This window comes from Octodon degus, unplaced genomic scaffold (assembly GCF_000260255.1).
Source record: "Octodon degus isolate 3935 unplaced genomic scaffold, OctDeg1.0 scaffold00060, whole genome shotgun sequence".
In the NCBI taxonomy this organism is placed as follows: Eukaryota; Metazoa; Chordata; class Mammalia; order Rodentia; family Octodontidae; genus Octodon; species Octodon degus.
In genome coordinates this window covers 3707843-3735327 of record NW_004524636.1, presented here as the reverse complement: position 1 = coordinate 3735327, position 27485 = coordinate 3707843, and the positions used below count along the sequence as shown (strand labels likewise).

Genomic DNA, 27485 nt, shown 5'->3' with positions numbered 1-27485 from the left:
GCGCTGTCAGTCCTGACTCTTCTCTCCCTTCCAGGGACAAGGTGCACCCTATGCTACCCTGTCTCTTGAGGCTCCTCTTGCAGACTTCATTTCCTCTTCCTTGGATATCTTGAGGCTCCAAAGTAAAGAACCTCTCAGTCAATGAAGGAGAGGACAGGCCTTGGATCCTCTGAGGTGTTAATGACCTACCTTTTACCCCAGCCCATCCCCCGGGGCTGGCTCCTTTCAGTTGAGCTAGGCTGTTTTCAGTTAGAGCAGCTAGCATTTCCAGAGGACACAAACCCTGATGACCAGCCGTGTGCCTCCTAGTCAGGGTGGGCAACTGGCTGCTTGTTGGGTTGAGGGGCAGGTCCAAAGTAGTCAGGCAGATTGGGGATAAAGTGTTCTTCCAAAGAACTGGGGAGCAGCAGAATTCCTTCCCACAGCAGCTCCTTCATCCACTGGCAGTGCACCCGCCCCTGTACTGGGCAGTGGCAGTTTGGATCTCTGAGAGCATAAACCACTGCCTGGGCATGACTCTACCTGAGACTATGCAGCAGGTATGGGCTAGGAATAAGGAGAAAGATCCTTTCCTGCCCCATCAATGGTACCAACTGTGACCATCATAGAAACCTGGGCCTGCTTTCCTTAGAAAACTGTTAGAAGACCCTTGATGTGGGGCTGATGAAGAGGTGGCAACTGAGCAATCAAGCCAGCCCTGGCCCCTGGGAAAAGGACAGAGGTGTGCATTCTTCCTGGTGTCTTGGAGAGTTCAGTCCACTCAATTGCAGTCCTTGAGAGCTACACAGCTATTGGCAGCACCTTGCTGCTTCCAGATTGCCTGTCTCCTCTCTTTGTCTCCTGGAAGTCCTGTGGGGCGAGCTGTCCCACATGCCCTCCAGTGGTTGTGTCTCCTTCCAGGTCCTGGACATATCAGCTCTCCCAAGGGTGTGAGCAAGGTGCTGGGCTGACTGATCTGGGAGACCCCCCGGCTCCAGGTGCTAAAGCCTGCTCATCTGCCTGCCCCCAAACCTCCTTAAGCCACTCTACCTGTGGGCATCACCATGGCAGCCCAGAGCAGAAACACTAGTTTCACACCCAACTTGAATCTACCCCAAGACCATGGCTCCTCGCTCTCCTTCAACCTCAGCTACGGTGATTATGACCTCCCTCTGGATGAGGACGAGGACATGACCAAGACCCGGACCTTCTTCGCAGCCAAGATTGTCATCGGCGTGGCCCTGGCAGGCATCATGCTGGTCTGTGGCATTGGCAACTTTATCTTCATTGCTGCCCTTGCCCGCTACAAGAAGCTGCGAAACCTCACCAACCTGCTCATTGCCAACCTGGCCATCTCCGACTTCTTGGTGGCCATCATCTGCTGCCCCTTTGAGATGGACTACTACGTGGTACGCCAGCTCTCCTGGGAGCATGGCCATGTGCTCTGTGCCTCCGTCAACTACCTGCGCACTGTCTCCCTCTATGTCTCCACCAATGCGCTGCTGGCCATTGCTATTGACAGGTGAGAACAGTGAGCCGGGGGCACAGCCAGCCAGGCTGCCCTGTGTCTCACTTTGTCCCTGACAGGCTGGTGTTGCCCCAGACTGGAATGCTCAGTGATCTGCCAAAGAGCAGGGAGACCCTGACTTTGCAGCCATGTTCTGTTCCCCCAAATATGAGTGAGGGGGAGGAGGCTCCTGCATCCCCCAGATCAGGCCTTGCCCTCAGAGGGAGGGATGCATGTACCATAACACCAGGTACAAAGCACAACAGAATATCCACACAGCCTCTGCTTAGAAACCACAGGCATCTTAGTTAACTAGGGCAACTTCTAGTCAAGACCTCAGATACCAAGTTCTTCTTGTAGCCAGAGAGATATGAGGCATTCATGTTCACTAGAAAATGTGCTAGTACCCCCAACCAGCCCAGCCCCACCCCAGGAAACCTTCAATCTGATTTTTATCATCATAGTTCTTAACATAATTCTGCCTGTTCTTTAACTTCATAAAGAAAAGGAATCACCCAGTATTTAGCCTTGTTTTTGATAAGTTTGTTGCAGAGCTGGTTTTAAATAAGATAGCAGGGTTTGCTTACAGAAAAGAGGGAAGGACATGGGTGCTTTTGCTTTGTGCATAATTGGTGTGCTCATTTGCGTACATTTGCATAAGATGTTCTAGAAGTCCTTGCTCTATTATAAATCTATAACATAAAATTTATAACAGCAGCTAATGACACATCTTACGCATGTTTCATTTATGCAGAGTTACAGGCCAGCATCAGATCAGTGACAGCATCAGTGACTCTTTGAGGGGTTCACTTGTCACATCCTCTTGGTGACTGTCCACCCTTTTGAGCTGTGCAAAAACTCATTTTGATAAGGTGCTTAATCATCTTTTTTTGCCTTTCATTTCCTTTCAGTGCTTCAGTTTTTCCTGTCAGTGTCATTTGGGTGTTTTATCCTTTTTAATCAACTGGTTTATTATTTTCCATTGAGGGCAATAAAATACACATACAGGTACAAGATGCATCTTCCTTTTTATAGCATAATACCTGCAGGAAATGCACTTTTATTGAAGTTTGTAGGTTCTGTGGCCCTGGCTTATGAATTACATGCTTACCAACCGGTTAAGCAAACCCACCAGGGAAAATGGCACAAAGGATCATTTGATAAAATGATGCAGAAGGATTGCTGAACCCCACCCGAGCCTCCTGAACGGGGATCTTTGGGGACGGCTTGGGAAATCTGCATGTCCAGCTGCTCTAGTGATTCTGGTGCTTGCCAAAGGAAGAGTGATCTGCTGTTGTCCGGTTGTAGTTGTAACCTTTGTCTTTGGTTCTTTGGTTGTTGTTTTGTTTTGTTTTATCTTATTCACAGCACGGAGGTCTCTTAGGAAGGAATCATCCTGCTCTAACACAACAGAAAACAGACAGGGTCCTTTTCCACCCTAAGCTAACCCTGTGGCCACTGCCTCCCAGCTCTGTGGGCAATGCCACCACCCACCCATAACCTTCTGCCTTCCCACCACCAGGCCCACCCCATGTCCAGCCATACACTCACTGTGGCAGCCGCTCCTCCAGCCCCATCTCTAGCAGGCTATGGCTGGACCGTGGTGCTCTTCCAACCCACCTTTCGTTCCTGGAACCCTACCTGTCCCTGGTAATCCATACTCATGCGTAGGAAGCATACAAATAGCGCCCCCCCCCCCGCCATGGACCTTCCTAAAATACTGTTGTTTATGAAATCTCTAGACTTTCCACTGCCCACAGAACACATGACAAATCCTGAACATGGCCTGAGTCCTGCCACTCTAGGCCTGTAGAAGCAGATGCCAGCCTGCTTTCCAAACTCAGGCTATGTGTAGAAAAGCAAGTAGTCTGTTCCAAAAGGCAGGTTGTTTGGAAAACAATAACCACATCTCTCTTTTTGTCTCCACAGTGCTGACAGAGCCTTACACCTCTGTCTTAGTGAGTTATTCCTGGACCCACAGACAAGGATCCATGCCCAGGTCGCACCAGGAAGGACCTGTATGGCAAAATGGGACATGAGTCTAGGGAGAGAAGGCAGTTAGTGCGAGATGTTGTTAAGCAGGTTTCCACTGTGGGCAACTAGAGCTCTTTCCTGACGAGGGAGCCTCAGAGCAGGGTTTGAGAGAGCTGGACTGTCTATGTCCTATCTCCCATAAGTCTCTGCTGCACCTTGTTCTGGTAGCCAGGAGGACCATGGAAGCAAGAGTCAGCCTTGGAAGAAGGTCAGGTGTGGGAGGTGGGAGTAGACAAGTGTGTGGAGCAGGGGACATGGAGAGCAGCCACTGCAATCTGACTGACCCAGAGCTGTGTATCTGGGAACAGATGAGTAGAAGACACAGTCCTTGACCTCAGGGATCTTCCACCTAAAACTTAGAATTTATGAAACATAAAGAGTAATCAAAAGATATTAATTCATAAATGCTAGTGGGTTTTTTCTGTCTTTTTCTTTAGGTAGTACTCAGCCTTTATACTGAGCTACATTCCAACCATTTTTTTTTTCAGTTTTCTTTTTTGTTTTGTTTTGTACTTCGAGATAGGGAATAGAGGTTCAAAATCACTAAGTAGACCAGTTGGACTTGAATTTGCAATCCTCCTACCTCAGCCTCCCAGCATCACAGGTGTATGCCATCATGCCTGGCATAAATGCTGGGTTTTATTGCAAGAAAAGATTTCTGAGAAACATGTAATTACGAACCTTTTTTTAAAATATATATACAAGGTCTACAGGTTCTCATTACACAGATTGGGCTCATAGTGATCCTCCTGTTTTCAGCCTCCCAAGCGCTGGGATTACCACACTCAGTCTCAATTGTTGTCTCAGCGCACCCCAGGGGCAGGGCTGGCACAGCACTCCGGGGATTGAACCCCAGTCCCTGTGCCTGCCTAAGCAGGTGCTTTAGTCCGCTGAGCTATCTGGCCAGCCCATGAAACTTGTAATTACTGATAGAGGAGATAGCTGGAGAAGGAGGCTTTCCAGTTGGGGGTGGGATATATAATTGGTGAGAAGAGGGGTCTTACCAGTAGGACTTTGGGGTCTGATAAACCTCAAAGTTGCAAAGGCAGCAGATGAAATTTCAGGCTTTAGGCTGCAGGAGCTTCATAAATGGCACCTGTCTGCCTCTGTCAGATTCTAAACCCAGTGGAAAATAAGGCAAGTGTTAAAAGATGGGTGGTAAATACTCTTGCCGCGATGATGCTAATTTGGGGAAAAGGGCTTTGTGAGGAACCCTAGATGCTCAAACCCAGAAAGACAGAGTCCTGCATCCCCAGGAGAAGCACAGGGTCCCTTGGGTCAGACACCCCATATCTCTGCTATGTGGAGATGTCAACAGGACCCCTCAGTGCCGGCTCTGCATCTGGCAGCCAAGGGTGGAAGGAAGTAGATAACTTTATGAAAGACACCCAGATAGACGGCAACAGACTCACTGACAGATGAGTCACAGGAAATGAGCAAGTAAGCAAAGTGCTGCAGCTTCCAGCATGCATTATGTATGTTGACTGTCCTGGAACCTGACAAAAGTCTTGACAGATTGTCAATGAGCTTATCACCCCCATTGCACAGATGCAGAAACTAAGTCCCAGGAGCATCAATGATGCATCTAAGTGTCAGCTTGGATCCGGGCTTTCTAAATGACTCCTGGATCAGTGTTCTTCTTTGTGATTTATGGGATGACAGTCCTGCATTGTGGAATATCCTGCAGAGCACAGAAGTTATTGTTAGAGCCCGGTGTGGTGGCACATACCTGTAGTCCCGGCACTTAGAAGGCTGAGGCAAGAGGATAATTCAAGGCCAGGCTGAGCCACATACTGAGACCCTGTCTCAAAACAAAACAAAAAGCAGAGTATGGAAATGCCCTACTGTGGTGGTTACCAAAATACTGTCCATGAAAGAACTCCATTTAGAGAAAGCGATTATCCCTGGGTTTATTCTGCATTCCCTACAGATTTTGGATTCAGCATGGGAGACAGAATAATGCCTGCCCCCAAGGATAACCACATCCAAATTCCCAGAACCTATGGACGTGTTACGTTACATGCCAAATAGGAATTAAGGTAGCAGAAGGAATTAACATTGATAATCAGCTGATCTTGAGATAGGGAAATACTCTGTGCTACACAAGCTAGGTGGAGCCAGTGGGATTGGCGGTTCTTAACTCATGGAAGAGGGAGACACAGAGTTAGTGTCCACATGAAAAAGACTGGCCAGGCCATCACCAGCTCTACACAGATAAAGGCCTTGAGGCAAGAAATGCAAGCAGTCCTGGAAAAGGCAATGAAGGACACTGTCCTGCTGCCACCTTAGCTTTAGCCTAGCAAAACCCATGTCTGATTTCTGGCTTCCAGAATTGTAGAGTAAGTGATTCATGTTAGTTCAAGCCTCCGTGGCTGTGGTCATTTGTCACAGCAGCCACAGGAAGCAAATTCACCAGTCATCAGAGAAGGTGGGGAGGGAGCTTCGTCTGTTCCTTTTGAGGAGAGTGGGCCTACTTGTCCGTCTCCTGTCCTGTGAGCTTTGTCACAGGCCCCCCAGACCAGTCACGTGAATGAATGAAAAATTCCAGCGACCTCAGTGCAGTTGGAAGCAGCCACCAGGGTGCAACAGGGGCCAGAAAGGACCAGCTCCATCCTAGGTAGCCCCAAAACCTCCAGCTGGGGGAGTGTGCTGCCACCAGATCGCTTGATGGAGTTCGGTGGCTTAGAGCCACCAGAAGACAAGAGAAGATAGGACACACCTGGGGCAGAAATAGTGCCAGGAACCAGAAGCAGCAATGTGGCAGAGTGAAGTCAGAGTCGGAAAGGTGATAGAAGGGTCTGGTTAGAAAGAAAGGTGAGTGGAATCCTCTATGCACCCTCACCTGATTCAGGCTCTCAGCGTGAGTGACATGTTCACTTCCAAGGTTGACTTTCTCCTCATAGGCCCATCAGGCTTCCACCATCTCTTCCTGCTTCCCACCTATAACAGGCAAAGAAATGAGCAGCTGGCATGGTAGTGCATGCCTATAAGCCCAGCACTCAGGAGGCTGAGGCAGGAGAATCACCATGAATTCAAGGCCAGCCTGTCTCCAAAAGAAAACCCAGAAATTATTCCATGGCACCAAAATGTCCAATGAGTTTTATCACTAGATCTCACTGGAAAGAAAGTGCCCAATCCACGTGGATGCACTTGTTTTCCACAGAGAATCCTGAACTCTGCTTTCCCAGGCAGTGTAGCTCATTGAGAGTACAGGTAAAGCCTGACTTCATAGTCCCCTCGTCTGAGTGTGTCACACCCAAGGAGGTGAGCAGCAGCATGGATCAGGAGCCTGGGCTTCGGTGGCTGTAGGGCACAAGCTCAGGCAGACATTTACTTGGCCTTAGAGTCCTTGGTTCCTACCAAGCCCGTTCCTGCCACCCTGCCTCTTTAATAAGGGTGATACTCCATGGGAGGGAGGCAAAGCCTCTGATTTCCAAATTGCACAGCCCTCCCTTCGCCTCTAAGCCCTGAGATCTCTGAAGTGAAAAGCTTTGAGAGTATCACATTCTTGGACAGAACAGCAGGATTGAGAGCGAGGGTGGGGTAATAGGACCATTGGTAATAACAGGCCATGTGCGTCTCCTGAACACCAGCTGCACGCTGAAGGTTTTCCATTCTCATAGTTTGTGCTCACAGCCACCCTGCAGGGTAGCAGCACTGGGTCCCAGGTTACGCTGAAGGAACCAGATCTCAAAGATTGGGTGATTTGTGCAGACTCCTAAGCCAGTCCAGAGAAAGCCAAACTGTGCCCAGCCTGTTTGGTCAAAACCTTGGCGCCATTTCCACTAAACCACTGCACTGCTCCATAATCAGGTGATGCAGCAAGCATACAGTGACACTGGCTTAATCTGGGACAGGGCACCTGGGGATTTGCTGTGCTGTTCTGTCTGCTTTCATATATGTTAGGAGTTAAAAAGCAGTCATGAGCTGTGAGTAGTGGTGCACATCTGTAATCTCAGCCCACTGGGGGCTGAGGCCAGAGGATCTCAAGTTTGAGCCCGGTCTGGGGAATTCAGTGACTTTGATACCCTGTCTGACAAAAAGGGATGGGGAGGTAGCTCAGTGCACAGCCAAGTTCAATTCCTTCTACAAAAAAAAAAAAAAGAAAGAAAGAAAGAAAGAAGAAAGAAAGAAAGAAAGAAAGAAAGAAAGAAAGAAAGAAAGAAAGAAGAAAAATAATCCCAGTGAATGATGTTTCCAAGTATGCATCACTGTGATCTTTGGCTGCTCTCCCCCACCAGATACCTGGCCATCGTCCACCCCCTGAAGCCACGGATGAATTACAAGACAGCCTCCTTCCTGATCGCGCTGGTCTGGGTGGTCTCCATTCTCATTGCCATCCCATCGGCCTACTTTACCACGGAGACCGTCCTCTTCATTGTCAAGAGCCAAGAGAAGATCTTCTGCGGCCAGATCTGGCCAGTGGACCAGCAGCTGTACTACAAATCCTACTTCCTCTTCATCTTTGGCCTGGAGTTCGTGGGCCCCGTGGTCACCATGACCCTGTGCTATGCCAGGATCTCCCGGGAGCTCTGGTTCAAGGCTGTCCCTGGCTTCCAGACAGAGCAGATCCGGAAGCGGCTGCGCTGCCGCCGGAAGACAGTGCTGGTCCTCATGGGCATCCTCACAGCCTACGTGCTGTGCTGGGCACCCTTCTACGGCTTCACCATCGTGCGCGACTTCTTCCCCGCCGTGTTTGTCAAGGAGAAGCACTACCTCACTGCCTTCTACGTGGTCGAGTGCATCGCCATGAGCAACAGCATGATCAACACCGTGTGCTTCGTGACAGTCAAGAACAACACCATGAAGTACTTCAAGAAGATGATGCTTCTCCACTGGCGCCCCTCCCACCATGGGAGCAAGTCCAGCGCTGACCTTGACCTCAAAACCAGCGCCGTGCCGGCCACAGAAGAGGTGGACTGTATCCGGCTGAAGTGACCTGCCGTGCTCTGGAATTGAAAATGTAGCACCAGTACTTAGAGTGTCACACACCATCAACCAAGTCACAGGCTGTGCGACAAGGTACAGCTGTGTCCACAGCTCCCTGCCCTCCAGGAGCTGGATGCTTCTGAGTAATGACACACAATGTCCAGATACCAACCACCCCAGCCGGCATTCACTGATGTCTACTGAACACCCACCACGTGCAAGGCACAATGACAAAACTAGACACAATTGGCAGCAAGTGACATGGACCACACACCTACGGTGAGCAGACCACTCCAATGTGATTGCACAGCATGATGGGGACTGACACTTACCGATAGCATTCTGTGTGCAGGAACTTGGAAAGCAAAGCAAAGTGGCAGAAGCTATTGCAGTCATTAAGCTATATGTAGATGTATAAAGGGCTGGACAGAAGCCACTTGTGGTTATCTGGATCCCCCAAGCCCCACCTGTGTTCCCTCATTCTGTCCCTTGTCCATGCAGGAATTCCAAGAGGCTGCAGGAGAGGGCACTCGGACACAGTAGAAATTCAAGGACAAGTCCCTCAGTATGGAGTTCACTGCCTCATGGGAAAAGTCAGTGCCAGCGCACTGGCCGTCCCCACCCAGCTCCTACTATCTTCTGAGATATTCTTTAGGATATTCTCTGAAGAGTAGTCTTCCTTGAGACCAAGCCAGTCTATGGTTATACGGTTATCTACCATCGTGTAATTTCAAAGGGAAAGAAGCAAAATGTCTTTGCCCCCATCCTAGAATCTTGTCATTCTGTTGGCTTAAGAGAGGCAATCTTGGGGCTGGGGAGATGACTCAGTAAAATAAGCACTTGCTTGGCAAGCACAAGGTCCTGAGTTCAATCCCCAGTACAGGAAAAAAAAGGGGGCCAATCTTGAGAACACACCAGTTCCTGAAGCTTCAGAACAAATGATTCCAGGAGCTCCAAGGGCAGAGGAAGAGACCAGAGAGTTGGAGGTTGCCACTGGTGATGAACATAATTGTGTAGTTGCTTTACAAAGACCTGAACCATTTCCTAGAATATGCCCTCTTTTACAAAAAGAGCATTTCTTGGAATCCCTGGGTTCAAGTGTGACTCGAGGGATCATGTGACCTAGATGTCTCTCCTCTGTGTCTCAGTATGGCTTTGATGAATGGGGACAATGAAGATACCTCCTCTGCCTGATGTTCTCAGTACCATTGGGAAAGCCTTCTGAGGTCATAGTATATGAATATAATTTTCAACTGTACACATGGTAGTAATGAGTAAGTGATGTTGAACCATTTGTTTGACAGGAGTTTGTTTAGGAATTCCATGTCCTATAGGGTTTTGGGGGGTTTTTTAGGAAGAAACACCTCTATTTTTTATCCTTATTCTTTGGACCAGGGACCCCTGAATTCTTCACAGTGGCCCATCTACACCGGGACAAAAAATGGCATCCCTGTCCCAGGATATCATGACGAAAGTGGAGCCCCAGACTCAGCATCTCGAGGTGTTAGCCATGTTGGCAGTGTGTTGTCATTGTCCTGCCCCAGGCCAAGTCCCTCTGTATCACTGCACACCTGTGGTGGTCACGAGGGCATATCCTCCTCCCTTCTGATTCCTTTTCAAGCACAGACTGTACACAGGGGTGAGCTTGGCCCTTCCACATTTAGTCCACTCCTAATTTTTTGTAAAGAAGGAATTATTGAGTTGTTCTGCTGGCTTTTAAAAATTGCTTGTTGATTTGTTGCTCCGCATTGAGGTTCCAGCCAGTTATTTTCTGCCGTCCATGGATGAGCTCACCGTGAGCTTTGGTGATCAGTGTACTCACCACCGTACCAGCCCACAAAGCATGGCTCCTGCATCCTGATGTTACAGCATTTCACGATGCATTCTAAAGCCAAGTAAGACAAGACTTTAGGTTGTCTCCGAAGTATAATAGTTGTGTTTTTATTTATTATCTTCTCAGAAGCCAATTTTTCCTTTTTATATTAAATTGTGCCATCCCTCTTTCATTTAAATTTAACTGAAAGAACTTGTAAATATCAATGTTTTGTGATTTTTTTTTCCAGTGAGTGACTGTGTTGTGTTGTTACCAAATGGAATAATCAGCGTAGCGTATAGAATCATAAATCCCAGTGGACACATATGTCCCTACTCCTCTTTTATGTCATAGTTAGATATAAGTGAAGTCACAGCCATCTAAACGGTGCAGCCCTGAACAGAAAAAGGATTTTTCCTAAGTGTTTTTAGAAGAATAGCAGTAGCTCAGACCCACAGCGAGGGTCCTCCCTCCTTCGTCCCTCCTGCTTCCTGACCGGGCGGGTATTCCTGTGTGCGGGCAAGCGGGAACGATGACACCCGTGCTGCCCTTCGCTTCGAACCTGGCTCGTCGAGTGTAAGCTGCTGCTGCATGGCGACCCTGCCTCCCTACAAGTGGGACTGAGACAATAAACCATCGCACTCGTGTTTGCTCTTCTCAAGGCCGGGTACTGGTAAGCTGCGGGGACTGTTGATGCGCTGATGTACACATTTATACATGTTATTATATATTGAAATTTTTAATCTCAGTTGGCAAAACAGACAAGTTTCCTCTGCCAGAATAAAACGTAGCTCTGAAGTGACACTCGGAGATTTTTCTTTCAGCGCCCAACATTTAAAATAAGTTGCTAAAGTCTCAAATTAGAGAAATCAAAAGGGAGCTTCACGACCTCACGCGTGAAGACCGGTCCCGTACTTAACAAGGAAGAACATGGCAGGCGAGGCGCAATTAGAGCAGCAAGTTCTGTTTCCACCAGAGAATGAGGGCGCCACAGCATACCTGTCCCATCTAAGCATCGTGTCTGCACAGCTCTCAGCAGAACGCCAGGATGGGAAAGGCCTTAAGGGCACATAATCTAACTGCCTCTTTTCTCAGATGAAATGTGAGTTTCATGTGAGGAAATGAGTTGCCTGAGGATATGCAGCAAGCCCTTGCTGGAGCCAAAGCTCTGCCCCAAGATTTTACCTCCAGGCCAGTGGGCCGCCTGCAGGGCCACCTACATCTGAGTTCCTGAGAATGTTCAAAGGGCCCTTTCAGTGGCACCTGGGCACACAAGACTTTTGAGCCACAAGGATGGCACCTTCCTTCCCTGTCCTTCCACACTTCAGGATTCCAGGGAAACCACAGAGGGTGACATCAGGACTGCTTTGTCTTTTCTCCTTGAGCGCCCATGGAGCTTTTTCCAGTGGTGCAGGGAGCCTTGAGAAGCAGGCTGCAAGGAGACCCAGCCACACCCCAGGGAAAGCAGAGGGGGAGGGACCCTTGTGCAAAACCAGGACAGAAGGTGTGGTGTGCACGCAACCCTGGCTGGCCTGAGTAGTCGTTCCTCCTGTCTCCGGGTGAAGCAGGCTGGAGTTCTCCTGACTCTCCCATGTTGCCCTCACAGCTGGAGGGGGGCCTAGCTTGTCCTGCACCTGTTGTACCCCTCGCATCATTTCCCATTTTCCCCTTCAACTCCCAATGGTTGAGGACAACTTACTTCACTGTCTTCCCTGGCTACCTAACAGCCATTATGTCACTCCACATCACAAGTGCAGCTATGGTGTCAGTGTCCCTCCTCCTCCTGCCACCAGGCCATTCCCTTTTAAAGAAGAGCACGGGGCACCTGGAATGGCTAAGATCAGGGAGGGAGGGATCTGGGCCCACGTTTACATCTCCTACCTCCACAACTAGCCTTCTAGAAGATTCCCCTGGTTTCTCCCATGAATCATCTCTGGATGCTGGCATGACAGCTGCAGCTGTCCTGGAGTCCTGCACCAATCACAGGGCCGCATGTGCAATACAAACAGCACCCCCTAGCCACTTCTCCGGTTAGTCTAGAGGTCTCCCTCCAGTGTACTGACCCCCTGGGACTGTAGCTCAAATCCTGTTAAAATACTCAAATTTGATGTTTCCATAAACCCGCTCAGGATTTATTTCTCAGATAGCATGAGCTCCAAAAGTCCTATAAATCCACTCGGGATAGGAATTCTGAGTGGTGTGTACAAAGGTCAGTTCATAAGAAAGCTATGAACAGTAGAGGCTGTTAGCACTCAAGAGTTCCAAAGACCAGCAACCAATGGAGACCAGCAGCAGAGATGGACACCCAGTAGAGTCGACCTATGGTATCCGGCACAAGCTGACACAGGACAGTGGTGGCCAGAACAGCGGTGACCAGCAGCTGCCCGTGTCAAGTGTTAGCATCTGGCACTATCTGATGACATGGGACTGCTAGCAGAACTGTACCTGCCTATGCATCATTTGTATCTGAAGTGAGACAAAGACCCCTATGCTGATTAGCAACACCTGGGATCAGATGCCTTGGACACTAGGTCAGCCTCCCTTGCAAGCTGTACCAATCCCATCACTTCCAGGAGCACATCACCTCCTGGGGCTCCTGGGGCCCTCTCAAAGAATAGCACAATCACAACTTCTGCCACTGTTCCTTCCCTGACACAAGTTTGACAGCCAGTCACAAAATGGGCTGGGATACAGAGCCCCTGGTATGTCCAGTGACAGAGGCCCCCCAATGATGACACGCTCACTCAAGCAATACAACTTTTGCTGATCTCCATCTTTTTTCTCAGCTCTGTACTGGGAGAAACCTCACAACTGAGGCAGCGTCAACAGAGTGATCTTTGTTTTCATCAAGCGCAGCTTAAGGAAGTTTATCCAGTAGCAAGAGTGTGAGCATGTTAATCACCAGAGGCCTATACTGGCCCCGCAAGGAACTGCCAGAGAGCCTCACTAGATCATCAGCCTTCATGGGCTCCCTCTATTAAGGGTGGCTGCTTCACCCTTAGGCCGTGGGGCATGCCAGTACTTTCAAAGGCAACATTGGTAGCAGTAATAGATCTTGAGCCATGCACTCCTTCCTATACAAGTGTCCAAAGAGCTCAAAATAGGGAACACATGTTCTACATCATAAACTGCTTTAAAAATGTGTTTGACACTTTCTTCAGATACAGCCAACCATGAGAGCAGGATTATTTCAGTGGAATTTAGAAAACTACTGAGCAAGGAAATAGGCAGGGGCATTGTCTCCCAGAAGTGAAGAGGTCAACATGAAGGCAGACCAGAGTCCTGACAACCCTTTGTGGAGTCCTTGCAATCAAGCTCCATGTGTGCCTTGCAGATTCTTATCTCTAGAATCTCACTTATCGCTGACCTACATTCCCAGCTTGAGGTCCAGCTCCTACACAGATCACTGCATAGGCCAAGTACTGAAATCAGGCCCACTGTGTGAAGAAAAGGGTTTTCAGCCCGCTCATCTGGTCTCAATGCTGGATGCTATAGACAGACAACAAAGATGAAGGTGTCATTGAAATCTAGGTGACTCCTGAAATCATATGGGCTTAGTCCTACAGGAAATCTGAGACCTGGAGTGAAGCTATAGACACAAAGATGGATGAAGTTAGAGACAAGTCCTCCTAGCTGTGGGAAAAGGTTTGAGGCAAGGGGTCATTAGGGCACTGGAAGATGAGAAATGACAGGAAAGGGTAGCCCAGACTCTGGTGCACCTGACTTCTTTGCTCCAAACCACATTTACCTAAAATTCTTAATGTTGGGTTTACAAGTCTCTGGAAGACTCGAGTGCTCCTTCTAGTCCCCATAGCAATTACCTGAACAATTATCCTCTCCCCCAACCCAGTAAATCCATGCCCTAATCCCCAAACCCATGAATATGGAAGCAAAAAGAATAAAGTCATTAAAAGGATATATGTGTGTCCTCTTTACTCCTGGATGCCATATTCATGAATTTGCTTACAAACTAAACTTCATCTGTAATTTCAAAATCAGAACTAATTTGTTTTCATAGCTGTTCAGTGCACACATAAAATGATGAGAATTTTAGTTCAACAAGGTTCATGTGGACTGGGGAGATAGCTCAGCAGTCTAAGCTCCTGCCTAACAAGCTCTAGGACCCGGGTTTGATTCCCAGTACTGCATGTCATGCCAGCCATCTAGCTGTGGAGCATGACCCTGTACCACAAAAATAAACAAGGTTTATTTTCCCAGCTGAGGTTGAACCAGCTGACATTCTGCCTTCTTGTTGCAGCTTTCTGGTAAACAAGTGCTCTTTTCAAGGTCTATTCAGTGCCATGTCCTTTGCATTTCCTCACACAGTGCCGGAGGAACCTCGGGTGTCCCAAAGTACAGAAATGTTGTGATGTTCCTTACAGAGAAACGCAAGTGCATTAGAGCGACTTCACTCAGGCTTGAGGTAAGCACTGCCCATGAGCTCAGTGTCAGCGAACCAACAGTACATACTCCATGAGATGCTTTTAAGCAGAAACACATGTAAAGCAAGGCCATGTATTGACCACAAGACAAAAATACCAAGAGCAGTGGCTTGCAGAAACATAACCCTGAGCTTCCTTTAGGAGCAACGATCCAGTATTTGCTAATTCAATGTCCAAGATAACTTTATAGAGCACTACTGTGAAGAATGAGAATTGACTGTAATCTCTTGAGTTCCAACTTTGTCCTAAGACATAGCTTAGAATAAAACCGCATGGTCCACAATTTCAACGGAGCAAATTATCGCTTCCCACAGCACCCCTGCCGCCCTTCCTTCCTACTCAAGTCTGCCACTTTGATGCAAATCAAGACCCTTTGGAAAGCAAAGTTTGCAATGGAAATTCACACATTTCACCAAACCACAGCCTCACTCTCTGGAGCCCACATGTTTTAGGAAAACATCTTTTCCCCCCATTTGATAACTTGAAAGCTACAGCTCATCTGTTCTGTAGTATTGCTACTGAATGGAAAGAAGAAAACCACACATCCTCCCCACCCTAGACCAGAGAAGATAGCCTTTGGCTAAGACTTTAACTGAGCCTTTTTGTGGCAGTTTTAAAGCTTTTCAAAATGATCTTTGCAGACTCAAGGGAACAGCTATAAGAGCCAACACTGTTTCTTACCTGCTAAGGTCCCAGGTGCACAACATGGAGGAGGAGATGGAGACAAAGAGAGCCAAGGCCTCCCAAGTACACTCATGAAGTTCAAGTCCACTGAGGCATGTGGTCTAGAAAACTATGGCCCACGAAGGAACATGTGATTTTGCCTCCATGTTGGTTTCAGCTGTCTCCAACAATTACTGTTGCTCTTGGAAAGAGAAGAAGGGAGAGGGAGAGAAGGAGAAGGGGAAGTGGAAAAGGGACAGAGCAGTCACATGGCTTTGGACTCCATTCTGCACCGCTCACTGAAAGCATGAAGGATAAAGAGGCAGGACATAAGATAAGCCCATGGAACAGAGAAGACCTGGGGTAAAGCACTCCCCCTAGGCTGCCTGTGGGACCCAGAATGTCAACAGCGAGTTCCCACTGTGGCTCCTGCCTGAGTCCCCAGGGTGTCCTCATAGACAGAGCCTTGTTAGCACCCAGGAAAAGGAGGATCAGAAGTGAGAGGTGGACGGTGGTGAAGCGGAGCCCGTGGGTGGGCACTGGAGCTTCCACACTGTGAGAGGAATTCATATCTTGTTCCCCCAGAAGCAGGAGCAGATACCAATGCAGCCATGCATCTCTTCCTTTCCATCCAGAATAGGAGTCAGCATAGTAAGACAAGGGGGAAATCTCGTAAGACTGGGATAAGAAGAATTCATTGTCTTTAGTCAGAACAAACAGAGCTAATTAGAGAGTATGGGGGAGGATGGTTGGCTGCAAGATCCAGAAACAAATGTCAGTAGAGAACTTGTTGATTTGATCTCCAAATTCAGGCCGATCAATGCAGATTTTTAAAGAAGGGAGTTATTCTGCTACATGCCAATATTTATCATAAATCTGTAGTTACTAGAACCATGAGATATTCAGGGAAGGACAGACAGATCAACAAAGTAGAATAGAAAGCTCAGACCCAGATGTATGTATGTGTGAGGACTGAAATCCAAGTTTTCTCCAAAATGCAAAAATCAAGATTCAAAACCTAATTCAGTCTTGTAGAGGAATAAGTAAGATTTTCCACACTGAGCTCTTTTTATGAAAACCTGTACATCTTCCTACCTGATGCTATAGTCTTCAGTGGAGGTGCTGAAGAATTCAGGGGACAGGAGAGGAAAGTCAACTGTGATCTCCCCACTCTGGTCCTGTACTGGTGCCTGGAGAGAGGTGACAGCACCAAGGGTGTTCCTCGGTCACCCGAGGTAGAGAGCAGAGGTGGAGCTGGCAGCGTGATGCCGTGGCCCTGCCTCCTTCATAGTCACCTCATGCAGGACTCAAGAGAAACTCTCCTGTGGGAGACCAGAAGGCTGGAGGCTAGTCCATGGGAGATGCTAACCATGCCCAGTCAAATATTACTGTCTTAGTCCATTTGCTGTCACTGTAACAGAATACCAGAGACTGGGTAATTTGAAGGAAAAAAAAAAGAGAGAGAAATTTCTTTCTTTTTGTTCTGGAGGCCAGGAAACCCAAGGTTGGGGAAGGGGTATGTCTGGGGAGCGGCTGCTTGTTGGTGGGGAATCTGCATAGTCCTAGAGCAGCTGTGAGCATCACATGGTAAGACAAGAGAAGCAGCTGAACTGTAGCATAGGCCAGACCACATGAGCTGATGCTCTGACTCATTAACTCTTAGTTCAGCGATGGATTTATCCATGCCTGGGGGAAGAGTCCTAATCACCTCCTGAGGGACCTCCAGCCCTACCTCTCAGTTCTGCACTTCACAGTTGGGTTCAAAATCCAGCATGCGATTTGATGAAGAAAGTCAAACCATAGCAAGTAAGAGAACGGTTTTACTCCCTTTGAAAGCTTGGAAGCTGCAACTCATCTCTTCGATAGTGTTTCTATAGAATAAGGAAGAGAAAACCACACACCTTCCCTGTCCTAGACTAAGAAGGAAGCAGCCTTCTAAAGGTCCTTCTCCAGGCAAAACACACCAGCAAGGCACTTCCCAAACATGTTTTGGCACTGCCCTTCCTGGGCCAGAGACACTGCTTTTAGGTGTCGGTAGCCATTGTCTTAATAACTCCTCCCTTCTGCTCTCACAGGGATAAGCAGGCCAGAGCTGCCTAAGCCACGGCTGAGGCCCTGTGACCTCGTGTCTACTGTAGGTGACCTGTTGGCCATTCTTACCTGCTCTGGCTCAGCCTCACTCAGTTCCTGTTACAGCTTGCATCTAGATGTGTTCTCTAGGGGGGATATGTGTTCTCCCCCAAAGCCTCATGTGTTCAGGGGTGGGGCTCTTCAGAGGTGTCTGGATCTAGATTTATGATGCTAGGTTTAAGTGAGTAATGCTGTGTTAAGCGTGTAGTACAAGGATCTAGGGCGCAATTACTAAATTGGTCCACTTGCTGGTTTGGATTATCCTGGGTGTGGATAATGGGAGGTGCACTGTGGGTGTGAGGGCTGCTTACCCACTAAAGGCATGTAGGCTGAATAGAACATAAGGGACATAAAGAGCGCTACTGTCACAACCTGCTGCTTCACTATTTTGCTGCCTTCTGGCTGCCGTGAGCTGCTTTCCCTCTGCAGTGCCCCTCTGCCAAGCCACCCTTGCCTTGGAGCCAGCTGACTTTGAACTGAGACCTCTAAAAACTGGGAGTTACAATGAACTTTTCCTCCTTTAACTTTGGATGCCAAGTATTTTGTCTCGGCAACATGATTATGAAAACAGTCCCCAAGTCCTTGACGCTCCCACCTTCACTCTCTCTTCCAGTTTCTCCAGTGGAACTGTCCATCGTGACTGAGTGCTTGGTTGCATCTGACCTTGTGCTTAGCTCAGAGTTTCCTCCTCACTTGGACAGAGCCAGCAGGATGCAGAGCATCCACTTTGGGGACAAGCTCAGAGTCCCTGCCTGTAGCCTCACAGAAGGCTGGTTCCTGTCCCAGCACCACCACAGATTGAGGACAGTGGCCATCATTCAGACCCATGAGATGCAGCTCCGCCTCCACAGGACTTGATCGCTGGGCTCTGCCTGCAGCTCCCCAGTTATTCCCCTCTCCTTCCTCCTGCCTACCTGCATGGCTGCTGTCTCAGCAAGCAAAGCCCACCAGGATCAGAACCTTTGCTCCTTTTCTCTTTCTCCATGAGCCAGTCAGGGGCTTAGTAAGAAATGAATTCAACTATGCCAGTCCAAATGAGACTTGAGGGAAGGAGCTATGTACAGTGGCATGGGTAGGACCACAGGGGCCTCTGAAGGGTGACCCCGCTCCCAGAGCCCACAGCAGAGGACAGCATCCTGCCCTTGTGGCTGAGGGTGAAAGAGGGAGAGGAGCCCAGCAGCATGACAAGAGCTGGAGCCAGGGAGGAGGGGTCTCTCCTGGAGTGCCAGAGCTACCTGCAGATGGCTCCCTGCAGAGGGTATCTTCGCATCCCTCTGCTCTCCAGGCTCAGGTCCACCATCAGTAAAGCCCAGCCAGAATCCAGTGGCAGGTGAGCTTGCATTGTGCCACCCACAGGACACCCTCTGAGGTACAGAGCAAAGCAGAGAACACATCCGGGCAAGGAGGTGTGAACAGAACAAGCAGCTAGGCTGTGGCAGGCACTTTGATTGTCCTGCAAGTGCTTAGCTCCAGCCAGTGGGCCTCCTGGCAAGGGTTCCTCAAGTTCTTCTTGACTTGGCCCCTGGCATCATGGCTCCATGGTGCCATTGTTATTCTGCTACCCAGAGGTGAGTGGGTGCAGCTCTCACATCCCTCCAGCCCTAGGACTCGGGGTCAAAGACCAGGGATGCCCAGCACTTCTTGGGTGCTGTGAGTTTTTGGGAACTAAGAAAGGGGACAGTGAGAGCCTGTGTCCCCTCTGGGGCTCCTTTTAGAAACACAGGTAACCAGGACAAAAGCAGACAGGAAGAAGAACCAGGAATGAAAAGCTGGAGGTCCTTCCTGTCCCCATTGCTCGGGACAGTGGAGGGATGTGGCTCCTACTCTCCTTCCAGAGGTGTCCAGCGAGCAGCAGAAGGGCTCCAGCAGCCCCGACACAGAGGGCCACAGCCACTACGGTGATGTCCATTTGATTCACACCTCTCACTCTGTCCACGGCAGGCCAGGTCCTTTCCCTCACACACATAGTTATCCTGCCCTTCATGTGTGCCTCTGTGCCTGCTTCGTGCAGTCTCAGTTTCTTCCTCTTTTTTACAAGTTTATTTATGTCATCCTCATCACTTCTTGTTTTCACATAGTCCTGACTTCGTGTTCGTTGCCAATGCAGTGACTTTAAAAATATGGTTGCCATAACAACTCTTGCAGAAATCATGGGCTGGCTGCATTATTTAGCAGTTGGCAGGTCCCTTCTTGGAAAGATATCCTAGTAAAAGGAGATGGGCTTCCATGTAGTTTAACACTGAGACTCGAACTCCAGAGCAAATAGGATCCCACGCCAGGAGCATGCATGAGCTCGCAGGCCCTCTCAGCCACCCTTGAGGGATGTGCCACCGTTGGCTCCATTCATGGATGAGGAAACCAAGGATGAGAGAGCTTTGACAGCTCAGGCAGGTCACGCTGCTAGCAGGGGTCAGAAGTGGGACATGTGAATGTTCAGAAAGAGACTGGAATAGTAGTTACCAGCATGCAGATGGGGAGAAATGGGTGCTGTGGGGTCAAAGGGATGAAGTTGTGGCAGTGTTAGCATGAACAAACCTATAGAACTAAGGGATAATAAGATGACTACAGGGGCTGGTGAGATGGCTCAGTGGTCTAAAGCACCTACTTAGAACAAGCTTAGCAAAGCATAGGGACCACGGTTCGATCCCCCAGCACCACATGCCAGCCAGCCCTGCCCCCTGGTGGGCTGAGCTGGCCACACACACACACACACACACACACACACAAATAAATAAATAAATAAAATTTTTTAAAAAAGATGACTACAGGTAATGATATATTGCATGCTGAGAACTTGTGAAGAGAATAGATTTTGTGTGCACATACACTACACACACACACACACACACACAGGTAACCTTGGGAAGTGATGCTATGTTATATATATTATGTTAATTTGCTTGACTATAATAATCATATACAGAAAAAAAGAAGGAAATGGAACATGACCATGGAACTCAGTCTAAAATATATATTCTGGTCTCCCAAATTTAGTCCCTCATGTCGCTCATCCCAGAGATTTCCACAAACATCAGAGACTGTGATGCTGATTCCAGCACATCCTCCCAGCACCCACCCTTCTCCCCCCATGGGAGAACCAGGCCTTTTCTACACTCTGCCTGGGGTGTGGGTGGGTTCCTGGGGCTCCAGCATCAGGCTGGCCCACTATCAGAGTCTGACTCTGACACAGGGATTCAGACATAAGTGTTCAATCACAGAACAATACATTCCTTAATGAATTCTATGTTAACTAAAATAGGAGAAGCCAGTAAGCAAGTAGAGGAAGCAGGGCGTGGAAGGGGCAGCAGCTGGGCAAGGAAGCCCTGTGGATGCAGCCCTAGATTTTGCCTGGTCCTCTGGGGATCCCTGGAGTATGACCAACACAGCCAGCTTCCTACACTTGCTCACCTGTTCTGGGCTAGGAAGGGAGGTGTTTGGTGAAAGGGGCCAGCAACACACAGGCCTCCCTGGGTTGCTGTTTGGCAATTTGGCTCCACCACCTTCTTAATCTTCCAAGAGAAACAGATGCAGTGTTAACAGTAAGGCCCACAGCTCTGGGGCTGTACATAGAAAGCTAGTAAAGGGTTCCCTGGGCACCTGGATGGCACAGCTCCAGTGGCCCCCAATGCTGTGATCTCAATATGACCCCAAATCTTACGTTGAGACTGAATCACCCATGCGGTATTGTCCAGAGGTGGGGCCTTGTGGAAGTGATGAAGGCATTGGACAGAGCCCCCATGGATGGGATCAAGGCCTCTAGAAAAGGGCAGAGGGAGTGGGTTTGCCCTCAGCGTGCTATGCCTGCGCCTTGCGCTCTTCTTCTCTTCCACCACACTGGGTACAGTGCTCAAGACACCATCTCAGGAGCAGACAGTGGACGTCCCGGCACCGTGATCTTGAACTTGTCAACCTCCAGGACTGTAAGAAGTAAATTTATGTTGTTTATAAATTACTCAGCCTGTGGTGTCTTCTCACAGCGGCACAGACAGGTGAGGCTAATGACCCATAGCAACGTCTCTCCTAAAACCAAGAACAAGAACTGCTCTGCTTCAGAGCAGCAGACACCTCGGCCTCGGGGTGCTATCCTGCCAAGCAGTCCTTTGTTGTCCATCCCTGGTCTAAACCTTGTTCAACCCCTTCCTCTTAGTCCCTCTCTCTATCATGCAAAATGTCCCTGATCCTTAGGTACAAAAGCAGCATGTGACAGGCGTGGTTTTTCTCCATTTTTCGGGCTTCTCCCCGGATGCTGTACAGCGCTTCCACCCCTCCTTGTGCTCTGCTCCAGAACAAGACTGAGAGAGTGAATAGGCTGGAGCAGCCCCCTAGATGGGGCTGGCGACCTCAGCCTCAGAACCAGGGCCCCCCCACGACTGGATCTTTTCAAGCTCAACTCCACAGCCAGCCACTGTGTCTTTGTTCCCTCCCACCAGGCTGTTGCAAGCCAGGAACAGAAGAAAGAACTTTTGTTTCCTCCAGTGGGTGAGAAGGGATGGATCGAGTCAGTTATTCAGGGCAAGGTAAACTGAGACAGAAATTGGGGGCCCTCACTCCTCTCAGCCCCCATTGCCACTGTCAGCACAGGAATTGTGTCTATGTCACAAAATCAAAACTCACAGCAGCCCTGGACCAGCCACCTCCTGCACCATCGCAGGCCGTGTGGGCTGCCACCCTCACCCACACGTCAGTGCCTCATGTGCACACACGCACATGCACATTCCCAGTGCGCTCACACCACAGAGTCTTGAGGGAGTACGGAGTGAACACAGGACCAAGTGCTCCGGTCCTGGCTGCTTATGAAGGTACACCCATGTTGGCGTGTGAAGGCCCCTCAGAATCCTCAACTACTTTATTTCCTAACAGGAAAACCTTGTGCAAGGCCGCAAAACTTGTGATGGCAGATGATGTACAGAACCCAGGTCTCCTGGCTCTCCCTCCAAGGGCTCCACTCTGAGGAAGGATGCAGCTCCCAGGGCTCCCAGGGTTCCCAGGGCTCCACAACAGCGAGGCGAGCCAAAAGCAATCAGCTGGATCTCACTCCGAGAGTTAAGAGCAGATGAGCAGGAGAAGACACTTCGTGGATGCCCAGGAGCTGAAACTCAGCCTCTTTTAAGCCAGAGGGAAACTTTCCAGAGCTTGGCTGCAAGACTGACAAATTAAAATACAAGACACTGGGCCGGCCAGCTCAGTGGATTAAAGCACCTGCAAGCAGGCTCTGGGGCTAGGGGTTCGATCCCAGGGCTTGCCGTGGCAGCTCCACCCCAAGGGATTGCTGGCAGTTGAGACCGGGCGTGGTGGTGCGCGCCTTTAATCCCAGCTCTTGGGAGGCTGTAAACAGGCGGATCACTATGAGTCCAATCTAGTAGTAAGACTCTGAACACCCTGTAGACCCTTCCCTAAAATTAATTAATTAATTAAAATAAAATACAAGAATTTCAGATAAACAAGTAGTGTTTTGGAATAATATGTCCAAGCACTGCAACTCATGCACAGTATCCACTCACCAACACCAAAAGCAGAGAATCCTCGCCCTGCCATGGCCATCCCAGACAGCCCCAGGTAATGTTCGGCTTTAGCACAGGTGGTGAAATGTGGTTCCAGACCTTGTGTTACGTAAATCCAACAGGCCTAGGGTCCCCAAATAATTTCCACCTTCCTTGTTTGTGGGGCAACACCATATGGGGGTCACAGGATTCTGCAGCTCAGTGTTGGGAGGTGGGTAGAAAGGACTATGGAGAGAAAAAAAATCACAGGCCTATGGATATTGCTCTGTGGCTCTTCTTGGATGCCCGGGAGCTAAAACTGAGTTCCAGAGAACCTACTTGGAGAGTACAAGGTCCTGACTTTGATTCCCAATGCCGGAAAAAAGGGGGAACATCACAGTAACCCCACTATGCTGTGTTCTCCTTTTCCAGTGACTTTTCAGTAATCATTTTAAATATACTTTTCTTATGAAGACTGATAGTAGAAGAAAGAGCTAATGGCTACTCGACTGCCCTAAGATTTTCTGGTGAGTCTGGCACAGTTTTGTCTAGCACCTCCTCTTAGAGTGGGAATAGCCACACATTGTACAATTCTCATCCCATACTTTGGAAAGTGAAGATAACTTTCACTACTTTCCTCACGTTTATGACTTCACCAAAATTTCATAACATCAAGAAAAGCCCTCTCAAAATTAATTCATCCATTGATTTATTAATTCAACACATAATTAAGAGTCTATTATTTAGTTGGGCATAGTGGCACATGCCTGTAATTCTGGCACTCAGGAGGCTGAGGCAGGAGGATTGCAGCAAGTTCAAGGCTGGCCTGGGCTACATAGTGACTTGAGGGGCAGCCTAAACTATACAGCAAAACCTTATCTGGAAAATAAAAAACAAGGAGTCTGTTATTGAGAGTACATGTGGAAGACATGGCTCACAAGGCCCAAAGGAAAGACCTCACTGGGAAAGGACCCTTGGTTTCAAGAGTGGAGAGAACCACCAGTACTAATGAGAGTGAAGTAAGATGAGGTAATCGATGCCACATTAGTAGACGTAAACTCTGTCTATAGAGATTCACAGCCACCTTGTGCTCTGTAGCTCTGAAACTCAGAGCGTTGGCATCCACTTGGAGCACCATATTTCCATGAAGAATGCTGATAACTAGAGTTGGTTGGCAGAAGCTGCTCCCCAGGATGGTGAAATATCTGAAAACCATGCTCTAGGAAAAAGTAGGAAGGTAGTAAAGCACTCCAGGGAAGAGGAGGCAAAGGGAGATGTGAAACTTGTAGCCACAATTTTCAGTCATAAAAAATAGGACATGGTCTCAAGTAGAACTAGGATCAAGGGCAGAAGGTTCTCTGAATACAGATTTGAACTACATGTTCAAATCACTTCCTAATGTTCAGAATCGTCTAGTTATTTGCACAGCCTGCCAAGGAAGGTGTGAACTAAGCTCTGGCTGACCATCTGTCAGGGATTGGTACGGGGAGTTTGTCTCTGCAAGAATTCTCAAGCAGCATGTGTAGTATACACTAAAGTACAGATTCCCAGGCCCGCAGACCTGCGAGCAGAAACTGGGGAGGAGTGTGGTACAGTCCCCACCCCATCTCTCCTCTCTGGCCTTCTGTGCCCTCGGGCCAGGCATCCCTAGATCTGTTCCTCCAAGAAAGCATTGTGTGGGGAGGACAAGTCCCGCCTCCAGGCCAACAGGGAGTGCTTCGCTCCCCCGTGCAGAGAAGTCTGCCTTGAGGTTTTTAATGCTACATAATATTCTTGTCTTGGTTACATTCTTTCCTTGCTGAGACAAAATACCTGATGCTCAAAATGAAGGAAGGAAAGGTTTATTTAGCTCACAGTTTATAGAGGTTTCAGTCCATACCCGGCTGGCTCCAAGGCAGAGTAGCACATGGCAGATGGCAGCAGTTCATGGCAGTGGAAAACAGCAGAAAGGTAAAGCAAACAGGAAGAAACAGCAAGAACAAGCCTCTTTCCCTTCCTTACACTGCCTGCCCCAGGGCGGGTGTGGACCTCAACCCATAATCCCAGCATTGGGCCATGAGTCAATTACAAACTCCAAAAGCCCACTCATGATGGCATGAGGCTTTGGGGAGGACATGCAGACACAAACCATGATAATTCTGCAGTACAAATCAACCAGAATGTATTTCATTGGTCCCTTATTAGCCCACATGCCCTTTAAATACCTACTAAGAATTGAGTGCTGGGGGCATTAAAATTTAGTAAGACACAGTATCTCTGGACAGTGTGATGGGGAAGACAGCTGTCATAAAAATGTGATCACAAGAACAACCAACAACTGAAAAAGTTTTGATCAGTTAAGTATCCTAGTCAGGAGGTCCTCAAAAAATAATCATAAAAGCCACGTGTAAATGGCTTGAGTCTAAACCTCTTACTACTCAGAGTGCAACTCAGGCTTTCAGTCAGACCTGCAGAGTGGGAATGTTCATTTCAGCAAGATTCCTTGCAACTGGGGCTGGGGAGATAGCTGAGTAGAATAAGCACTTGTCCAGCAAGCACAAGGTTCTGAGTTCAATTCCTGGTACTGAAAAAACAACAACAACAACAACAACAACAACAAAGAAACAAAGAAAAAGAAAAGAAAAAAAAGATCCCCTGCGATTTGTGTGCAGGTTGTAATATGAGAAGCACTAACCAAAGGGTTTGCGTTCCATGCTGTCTTGCCTCTTCCCCATTCCTTTAGGAATACAAATTGTGTTCGTTAATTTGTGAATAAATTTAAAATTTTTTTCACACCTTTTTAATGAGTGAGTATTGGGTATGGAGGTGAATGGGTTTCACCCCGACAGATCCGTGCACGCGGACAGCATACTTTGGACTCGGCCACCTCCCCTCGTCCTTCTTACCTGACATCCCAGTTTCACATGTTCAGGGTTCAATGTCTCATCATATCCACCCCCATTTGGGGATAAATTCAATTAACTCCCCAAAATTTACAAGTAATGAATGTGACAACAGAAATTCTCTCAATTAACAGAGAAGCATCTGTGTTGAAAGCCATCTCAAGGGCCGGCCGAATAGCTCAGTGGATTAAAGCGCCTGCCAGCAGGCGCAGGGGCCGGGGTTCGATCCCTGGCCCTGCCGTGCTGACTCGCGCGCTGAGACAGTGAGTGAGACTGGCCATGGTGGAAATGAAAAAAAAAAAAAAAAGCCATCTCAAGGTACAATATTGCATCTCACTATTAGCTCTTGGGGGACCCCAGTAGCTAAGCCTAGCCACAGAGGGATTATTTCAGCTCAGAGAGCTTCTGAGTCCTGGGCCTCAGGACCCCCCACAAGAACATGAGGAAGACACCTCCCATGTGGGAAGGGGCAGGCATGTCCCCGCTTCCCCAGTTGCTGGTCCCAGCCCTGGCCTCTGTCCTCCTGGCTCTGTCTCCACTCTGATGTTTACAACGCTTATCACGCACCACACTCAGCAGAAATCACATATGCTCATTACATCGTTACCCCACAGTGTTCCAAAACATTTGACAACAACTTTAAATAGAAACTCAATGTATTTTTAAAAGGGTGGGGTACAAGGGTGGCTCCATAAGGAAATGGTGACAACAGATGCCACAGGAAAGTGCGGTGGGTAGACAGTTTAGCAACACGATTCCATTCCAGAGTCCTCCCTGCTTGTGGGTGACACTGAGTCACTTAAACTTCGTGTTTCATTCCCAAGGAAGTAGGTGGTGTTCACACAGGCTTTTCTGCACTGCCCAGGAAGGTTCATGAATGAGAACCCCAGAAACATGCTTACTGATAGGCCAGGGGTACCAGGTGCCTGGGCAGCTGGGGCAGGGCCAGGAAGGTGGTCAGCTCTCTCTGGGAGCTGAGCTGGATAACTTTCCCAACTGTGATGGTTGATGCATTGTGTCAACTGGAGAAGTCCACAAGTATAATGAAGGGACTCAGGAGGGGGCCAGGGTCCTCACGTTGTAAACATCCTGAGCTTGTGGGAGAGGAGGGCAGGGAGAGCAAGTGTACAGCATAAGGGAGGAGAAGAGGCCTCCTCTCCCCCACTTCGCTCTTGATATTTTAAATATCTTCTGCCTCCCTGAAGTATTGCCCCTGTCCTGTGCCACTCTGCCTTGGAGCTAGCTGATTAGAGATTGAAACTTCCAACCTGTGAGCTAAATAAACCTTTCCTTCCTTAATTTTGGATGTCAGGCATTTTGTCTCAGCAATAAGAGAAAAGTAACCAAGACAGAATTTGGTACCAGAGAAGTGGGGTTGATGCTGTGACCTGACCCTGTGGGAATGGCTTGCCGGAAGAGCTTGAAACAACTCAGAGACATCACCTGAAGGACTAGAGCTGGGACACCTTGGGCTGTTCTGTGTGTGAGATTCTGGTGAGCTCTCAGAAGGCTCATAGAAATCCTGTGAATCTGAGAGGGAAATTATAGAAACAATACCTTTTACAATAGCACCGAGGAAAATGAAATACCTTGGAATTAACCTAACTAAAGAAGTCAAAGATCTTT

The 27485-nt window shown here is 48.6% G+C and overlaps 1 protein-coding gene across 3 annotated transcripts in view; it reads left to right on the top strand.

The window, feature by feature from the left end:
• Positions 1 to 9795, top strand: part of Prokr2 (prokineticin receptor 2) — a 10859-nt gene extending 1064 nt beyond the window's left edge. For all 3 annotated transcript variants that reach the window (XM_004634280.2, XM_023718545.1, XM_023718544.1), the window contains 2 exons: positions 901 to 1501; positions 7762 to 9795. In XM_004634280.2, coding sequence (XP_004634337.1) covers positions 1044 to 1501; positions 7762 to 8458 — 1155 coding nt within the window. In that variant the 5' untranslated portion in view covers positions 901 to 1043 and the 3' untranslated portion in view covers positions 8459 to 9795. The remainder of the gene's footprint in view (positions 1 to 900; positions 1502 to 7761) is intronic.
• The last annotated feature ends 17690 nt before the right edge of the window (positions 9796 to 27485 follow it).